General features: G+C 46.5%; 1 protein-coding gene across 1 annotated transcript; it reads right to left on the bottom strand.

Moving 5' to 3' along the window:
* Positions 1 to 6,102: 6,102 nt before the first annotated feature.
* Positions 6,103 to 7,053, bottom strand: LOC136639003 (olfactory receptor 2AK2-like). Its single transcript, XM_066613029.1, has one exon. It carries the CDS (start codon positions 7,051 to 7,053, stop codon positions 6,103 to 6,105), a length of 951 nt encoding a protein of 316 aa, XP_066469126.1.
* Positions 7,054 to 8,690: the final 1,637 nt, after the last annotated feature.

The raw sequence follows: 8,690 nt of genomic DNA, 5'->3' as shown, positions 1-8,690 counted from the left end.
GGTCGAGGGAGGAGGACCTCTAGGCTACAAGGAGTCACTATAAATGAAACTGGAAGTCCCACATTTCTGGGTTTCACCACCGTGCCTGAAGAGCACAGTAAGAAGAGGAATTCTCTGCTTCACACATAAGTGAGCTTGAAGCAGAGCGGTGTGGTGTGGAACAGAGGCAGGTTGGAGGGAGGTGACAGTTGCAAAATGGGGGTGAAAGGCACCCCAAATCCATCACCCCTTACAATCCGCCACCGATGCAACCCACTTCAGGTGGCTGCATGAATAGGCAGGCCCTGATCAAAGGGACCCATAGGTATAGGGGGTATAAGATTAGTAGTGTACCATAGTGAGCAGAGTGGGGTGGATGAAATAGTAGGAAGCAGGCATACAGAAGAGTGATTATAATGAAAGGAAAGCCCAGAGCAGGGATGTCAAACATAAGGCCTGTGAGTTGAATGCGACCCCACAGAAGCTCTTTATCCAGCCCTCATGCTCTCCCAGCCCAACCATCAGTTGTGCGGAGGTGTCACTGCTGAGAGGGTGGCCCACATGATAATTGGGCCCTCTCATTTTGAATATAGATCAAGATTTGCATACTTTCTCTTCTGTCATTTGCAGCTAATGAGTTCCTAAGTGAGGGGGGAAAAAAGTGCTTGTTTCTGGTCATGACCTGCTTAATGATGTCAGTTCCTGCTTCATGACATCACTTCCGGCCCTCAGCAGGAATATGAATGCGATTTGGCCCGCTGTATGAGTTTGACACTCCTGGCCTAGAAGATAGTTGAACCTATTGATAACCAGGCATGTTGAGGAACAAATGGAAGTATGGATCAGCGAACACAACCGCAGCCAGTCATTCTTGTGTCAGACTCTACCATGCCAATCTACAGGGCTGTAAAGGATACTGAATTATAGCCAGTTCTCTTTATAGTTCTCTCTCTTGCTTATCTGCAAGGGACAGAATTGTTACCTTCTCTTCTTAACCATGCCTCTGTTCTCATTATCCGCTGTGCAGAGACCTTCCAGAGGTTGCAGGGACCATCAGAACGGCACCCACGACCAGTGCGTACCCCTTTAAAACGGCCAGCAGAGGCTTCCATCAGTCATTTTAAAGGGGTCCGCGCCTGTTGCAGGTACCATTCTGAAAGTACCTGAAGCCTCTGGAAGGTCTGTGCAGCATTCAGCGATATTTGTTCAGTTCTTGCTGCATTCTGCTGGTGTCCTGAGGGTCTCTGCTGGATTCTTCTGCTGCTACCCCTTCTCCCCCCAGGGTACCCCTTGTACCTAACCCCATTGATCCCATTGGATCAATGGTTTGTTATCTGAGAATTTGCTATCCTAGTGGAAAACCACTAGGTTTTCCAGGAACCCAACACTAGCGGATATCGAGAACTGTCTGTATAATCAGCACACTGTTGTGAATTAATCGGCTCCTCGACAGGGAGTTGTTGGCCTTCCCATGGTGCATGTTCACTCCACAGCATCAACCCTAAGATGTGCTTCGCCGATTGCTCTGTCCAACCTGTATGCTGGGCAAAGACCAGTGGAGACCTTCCTGAGGAAGTCCAGATTTACCTGCAAACCCTACTGAAGGGAATCCTGGATGTCATCCTTCCTGGCAGTTGGAGTTTTGCACACACCTGTTTTGGTGGGTCCAACGTCCACAGTACCAAGTCTTTTGTGACTCTAGGCACATGTTGGACTGCAGCTGAGCAAGACACAGAACCCTCTTAGCAGCACTCATCATGAGCATGCCCAGATCCCCTCACTGAATCTATTTCTTTACTACCACATCTTACCACACTTTTCATGTTACCTGCTCCACTTTCCCCAACACTGTTTGTCCCTTTCAACTTGTTAATTTTTCCCCACTGAGCATTTTATATGATCTCATCTTTCAATACAGTTTTGACATTCTGCTTGTTCTCTCCAGTCTGTGGCCTCCGTCTGTGGCCCCTTCCCCTCTATGGCAGCATTTCTCAATCGGTGGTACGCATACCACCAGTGGCACTTGAATTGTTGGCCAGTGGCACACAACCGCTCCAACCTTTGCCGAGTTGTCAGTAGAAGGCTTCATAGGCAAAGCAAGAAGGTAGCATGCAGGCACAAAAATGTTTCCTCAAAGATCCTTTTTCCTTTTTCTCTCAGGCAGCACCTGGAGTTCTTCCTTTTCTCCGATGGATCTTGATTCTAGGGGCTCATTTCCTATTTTGGCATCATTTCCTATTTCAGGGAGGCAGGTTGAATCAAAGCAGTTGTTTTCCCAATAAGTGACCGTGGAGGGGTTTCTAGTTTCAGTAACGAATGTGTGCTATTACAAAACCTAGAGCTCCAACCTGTTACCTAATTACCTGTCTTGGACCCCCTTCTTTCCTCTCAAACTAACTTGTAACAGCCATCAACACAGGACAGAGGGAGGGGGTGCAGAATAAAGACAGGCCAAGTATGAACTTAGGAGAGATGCTCCAGACTAACTGCCTTGCAAATTCTATAATTAACAGACCCCCTTCCTTTTCGCTGACGAGGTAACCAAAGTGCTTAATGTCACAAAATTCCCCTGCTGACAGCTAACAAAACCCCACACGCCAGACAATATGTAACCTCATAGCTGAAAATAGCAGGACATGTTTTGCTATGGCTAGACCGAAACCAGGATACTTCCTTGTTGGAAGGTGGGGGGCAAAAGCCATGAGGAGGACAGTGAAGAAGGGCAGGGGAGTGAGGGCATGAGGAGGCCAGTGGAACGTTGCCTTTGAATCTGAGTGTGCAAACTCTCAAAGGGCACAGACATGTCTGTTGAACAATTAAAAAAACCTTCGTTGTCTTCCACCTTCAGTGTCTTGCTCATTGGCCTCAGCGGCACTGGACAGAATCCACCCTGTCTACCAAACTGGCGCTGCCCTTCTGGGCAGGGGTACAACAGACCTGTGGGACCTTTTACTGTCACAGCATCCATGAAGGTGTCCCAGCCCATCTGAGGCTTGTTTGCTCTGAGGTCCACCCCTCTGAGTTCGGTGGTGCTTGGGCTTCCCTCCAGTTTATAAAATGGGTCTAGTCTAGGAGGCGCAGGCAGGCAGAGTGAGGGGCAGTGGTGTCAGAAGGGGGTGTGGGAGGTGCGGGCCACACTGGGTGAGGGGAGTAACACCACTTCTGGCCCAAATTATTAAAATCTTGGTACTTTCAAATAATACTGTCATGCTATAGATCAGGGGTGTCCAAAGTTTTTGGCAGGAGGGCCACATCATCTCTCTGACACTGTGTCGGGGGCCAGGGAAAAAAAGGAATTAATTTACATTTAAAATGTGAATAAATTTACATACGTTTACATAAATGAATATATTAAAGATGAACTTATATGAATGAATGAAGGTCTTGCAATAGCTCAAGGCCTATAAAAGGCCTTGCACAAAGCAAGGCTGGCCTTTCCTTTGCTGCCGTTACTGCATCACAGACATGAAACAGCAAGCAGTGGAGGGAGCCCTCATTCCACAGCTCACGCAAGAGGTCAAACAGTTGCCCTCACACTGAGAGAAGCTGCATTGGGCCAGTGCGGCACCAACAAATCTCCAGAGGGCCAGAGATTCATTAGAGACTGGGGACTCCCTGAGGGCTGCATTGAGAGGCCTCGAGGGCCGCAAGTGGCCCCAGGGCCATGGTTTGGGCAACCCTGCTATAGATCATTCTACATGTAATTTCATGAGACAAACTGTGTTGAAATATCTCTCTTCTATCAAAAGTTATAGCCAAAAGAACAGCAGATGTGGGGTGATGATGCATTACTACTCCCACCGCCTGGGATGTTGCCCCACCCACTGCATGGGAGGAAGTCCATCATAGGGGTGACATGCTGGCCTCCCATACCAGGTGATGCAAACCCTAGTGACACCACTGGCAAGGGGGTGTATGTAGCGTGGCAGGCCTCTGTCCTTCCTTGGTTTAGTGGGTAGAGGGTTATTCCTACAAGGGTTTGAGGTGCATAAGCAGCTGCCCCCACAATCAGCATGCATGGGGGTTTCTTTCATGAATGGTGTACTGGATTAGGTATTGGTGGTACTTAAAACAATTAGAACATGAGAAGTGATACATCAAGAGATAAAGTTTGAGAAGCTGCTCTGGTCAACATGGGCAGTCCTCTCCCTCTGTTCCTAGCCCTTTGCACAGCCTTTCAGCCTAGTACTGTATGAATTTTTCATGAGATGAAGTCCCTCAGAGTACACTGACATTTACTCTCAGGTAAGTGCAAGAAACTGCACATTCGTGTTCCTCACTTCAAATCCATTCCACCATTGGTCATTAGCCTCCCAGAGTGGAAGTGTGCATTGCACTGTCACACAGCACTGTGTGGTGTGCTCTGCAGATTTTGCATTGGGTTCAGACTACATTTCAACAATGTCTACGCAAATATAAAGTATCTAGAAAAAAATAAATGTTTAAATTAGACCAGTGGTCTCAAACCTTTCGCACCGAGACCCACTTTTTAGAATGGGAATCTCTCAGGAGCTACCGGAAGTGATGTCGTGACTGAAAGTGACATCATCACGCAGGAAAATTTTTAGCAATCGTAGGCTGCAATCCTACTCACATTTACACAGGAGTAAGTCCCACAGACTATCATTGTTAAAAGAATATACATAGTAGCTTGTTGAAAGTACAGGTCTGTAGCATTTCCCCAGATGCAGTCACATATCATGGTAACATCAAGTCTAATATATTAAAAATAAAATATTGAAATGAATGGGAACCCACCTGAAATTGGCTCGTGACCCATCTAGTAGGTCCCGACCCACAATTTGAGAAACACTGAATTAAACTGAAATTATAGTAAAATAATATTTATTTAGTGTTCAAAACATCTCATATATATATATATGACTGCATCTATATATATATATATATATATATATATATATATATATATATATATATAGAGAGAGAGAGAGAGAGAGAGAGAGAGAGAGAGAGAGAGAGAGAGAGAGAGTATAATCCTGTGCAAGTGTACTCAGAAGTAAATCCCACTGTGTTCAGGAGGGCTTACTCCCTATTTGAAGGCTTAATCCAGTGAGCACAGGTTTGCATTGTTAGGTTGCAATCCTATACAGCAGTGATTCCCAAACTGTAAGTTGCTGCTCCCTGGTGAGTCATGGAAACCAGCCAGAGGAGCTGCAGAATCCTCGCAAAACATCTGCCACCCTATACAATGTACAGGATTGTAGCCGTAATGGGGAGCCACGGCCAATGACGCAGTAGGTCAAGGGAGCCACAAGTTCAAAATGTTGGGAACTTCTGCTATACAGACTTGCCAGGGAGTAACAGCCCAATCCTAAACTGCCCAGCCCTCGGAGAAGCAGCAGTGCCAAAATGGCTGCGGCTGCATCCTATGGGCACCATGGCAGTTGCCTGAGCCTTCTTGGGGAAAGGGAACATTTCCTAGGTAAGGGCACAGGTCCTACAATGGGTCTTCTCCAGTCTGTGCCAGCTATTTTGCCATGCAGAATGGAGGAGCTCCGTGTCAGGCTTTTTAGCCCAACACGGAGCAATGGATCCGGCAGAGCAGGGCTCCGCCTACACATCCTTTCAATAGGATTTTGCCATTACAATGATTAGTTGCTCATCTGAATAGGCTTGTTATCCCAGTAATCCTTACACAGGTCCTGTTGCCAGCTAGTACTATTTCCACTGGATTGCAGCCAGGGCGCTGAAGAGGACAGGTAGTGGGTTCCCTATGGCCACCTAATGATGGTCATTCCTTCTGTTTCTGACGTTTCCAACCTGTGCCAAAACCAATACACTTGAAAATAAAACAGGACCACACAAAAAGAAGATGAATATCTCTAGAAACAGAGAATCAGAAACTTTAAATAAAGGAACATGTAACTATTGGAGAGGGGTAGAGTAGGGATATAGCTGGTTATTGAATGCTGAGGACTCCCACCACTTTAATGTAGGAATCTAATTTAATTGCCCTAGAAAGTCATTAAAAAACACTGAATATTATCCTTTTCTTTGTGGTTATCAGAGAAAAAAATACATTGCTTCCATCATCCTAGGTTATTTCAGTCGCATGTGTGCTGGTAGAGACCTCTAGAATCCAAAGAGAGTACATCTCTTCATTCATTTCCCAATCAACTTATTGGCACTGTTGTATTTTGCAGAGAGTTTTCTCAGTGCCATCAGCACATCCCGGTTCCTCAGGCTATATATAAAAGGATTCATCACAGCAGGGACAACAGTAGTGAACAATGTGTTGGTCATGGACTTTTCTGCTGAATAGGAAGAAACCGGTGTCATATAGGTTGAAATGTCAGCTATGTAGAAGAGCCCCACTACACACAAGTGGGAGAGACAGGTCCCTAAGGCCTTGTGGCCTCTTTCAGAGGCATGTGTCCTTGAGATTTGAAGGAGGATGGCTACATAGGAAGCCAGGATGACCAAGAGGGGGATGAGGAATGCCAGGAAATCTCCAAGATATGTGGTTTTTTCAAATGCAGAGGTATCTGAGCAGGACAATTGTACAAGGGCAGGATAATCACACATATAATGGTTGATGACATTTGGCTTGCAGTAAGGAAGAGGCAGGACATAAAGGGAACATGTCAACGCTTGTACCGAAGACCAAAACCAGACACCCACTGACAGGATGTAGCAGATTTTTCTCCTCATGAGGACTGGGTATTGCAAAGGCCTGCAAATGGCCACATACCTGTCATATGACATGGTCGCCAGGATGAGGCACTCTGCTCCTCCCAACACCAGCGTGACAAAAATCTGGACCACGCATCCATAGAATGAAATGCCATACCTCCGGGTGGCAAAGTTCACGGTCATCTGGGGAACAATGGAGAGAACCTGGCAGAGGTCCATGAAGGCGAGCTGGCTGAGGAAAAAGTACATGGGGGTCTGAAGACCCGGATCAGTCCTGATGAGGAAGAGCAGGAGGCTGTTTCCAGCCAGAGCAATGAAGAACAGGAAGAGGACAACACTCAGGAAAATGCTGGGTGACTTTTGATGCTGAAGCCCCACCAGAAGAAACTCTGTCCATGATGTTGTGTTCTCCTTCCCCATTCCTCCTTTCCTGGCCTGTTTTTCACCTAGAAACACAATGAGATGATGTGTGGGAATTAACACAGTACAGTGCTGTGCAGCCCAATCCTGAGCTGCCCGGGGCACCTAGCCTTGACGGCACTGATAACGGCTGCTACCGGATCCTGCGCACCCTGGGCTACCGCAGGCAGCACCTCGGGAGAAAGGGACTTACGTCCCTTTCTTCCAGGTAAGAGAAGCGGCCCCGAAATGGGACTACTCACTTTACCACTGACCAAAATGTCGTCAGTAAAGGCATTTGTGTAGGGCACCGAGCCCTCCACGAACACCTTGGATCCAATGGAGTGGAGCTCCATGGACCTGCCTCCCTCCCCCCCGGCATGCCTTCCGTCCGCTTAACAACTGTTTGCTTAACAACAGACCACATGTATTACATTGGTCAAAGCACAATAAAGGTGCTCTTAATGACGTAATAGCCTCCCATAGCCTGCAGCAGGGTTTCTGCTTACACAACAGATAATCCCTTAATGCAAAGAAGAGGCAATCTATCTCCAGTAGTCTGTGCAGCCAGCTAGTGTCTGGCAGGGAGTGTCTGTTCACACAACAAAGGCAATCGATTGGACTGAAAGTTCTCTTAATGACCTAATTGCATAACAATGGAATCAGAGAATGCATCCCTGCCATTAAGTGGCGCACACCTGTACTTGCAATGGCTTCTCTGATATGTGTATAGTCCTTCATGGTGATGGTCTAGAAGGAACGGTACACTATGAAGATGTGGAGACAGACCATGGAAGGGCAACATACGGTGGGCTCATCAAAGTGGTCTCGCCTGCTGCCAATTGTACAATGGCTAGCCCCTTCTTCTGTTCAGCATTTGTCTGCAGGGGACAACACGGAATTTGTGGGGACAAAATCTCCCTGCTATTCTAACTTGGAAACATTTAAAGTTTCCAATCCCAGAAAAAGTCTCCCTAACATTTTTTTCTCCAAACAACCTCTGAATTCAGGGAGAGTGGGAAGCCAGGGCCAGCTGGAAAAGCCCATTGAATGGTCCTACTCCACAGAACATCTGTGCAGGGTTTTGGTCCACTCCAGTTGGCTGAAAGGGCCATTGAATGATTTTTAACCCCTACCCTTACATAAGAACATAAGAACAGCCCCACTGGATCAGGCCATAGGCCCATCTAGTCCAGCTTCCTGTATCTCACAGCGGCCCACCAAATGCCCCACCTTAAGTGCTAAGCGAGACAAACAGCAGAAAAAGAACAGGACAAATGCGTCTGGAGCCTGAAGAGTTATTCATGATTAAAGGATGATGAACAAAAGCATCTGCCATTTATGGAGTCTTTTGCTGTATCACCTAAGGACAGTGAATGAAAGAGACCTCTGAAGGAGTGCAATGAAAATAACTGTTACTTAATAAATAGAAAGACTTTAGATGGAGAGACAAACATGCCTGAACCTGAACCTAATCTTTTCACTGATTAATTTAAAAGTAAATAAAGGAACATTTGTAAGTCGTTGACATGCCTGTCTCATGAGCCCTATGAAGTTGAAGAGACAGGTATTAAGATATCATCTATGACCAACAGATGTTGGTCATAGATGCTGGTAATCATTTATTACTAACCACCATCAAAATGTGCATTTCCCAA

Source organism: Tiliqua scincoides, chromosome 2 (assembly GCF_035046505.1).
Source record: "Tiliqua scincoides isolate rTilSci1 chromosome 2, rTilSci1.hap2, whole genome shotgun sequence".
NCBI lineage: Eukaryota > Metazoa > Chordata > Lepidosauria > Squamata > Scincidae > Tiliqua > Tiliqua scincoides.
The sequence above is the reverse complement of the archived record's forward strand: the minus strand, read 5'-3'. Positions and strand labels throughout refer to the sequence as shown.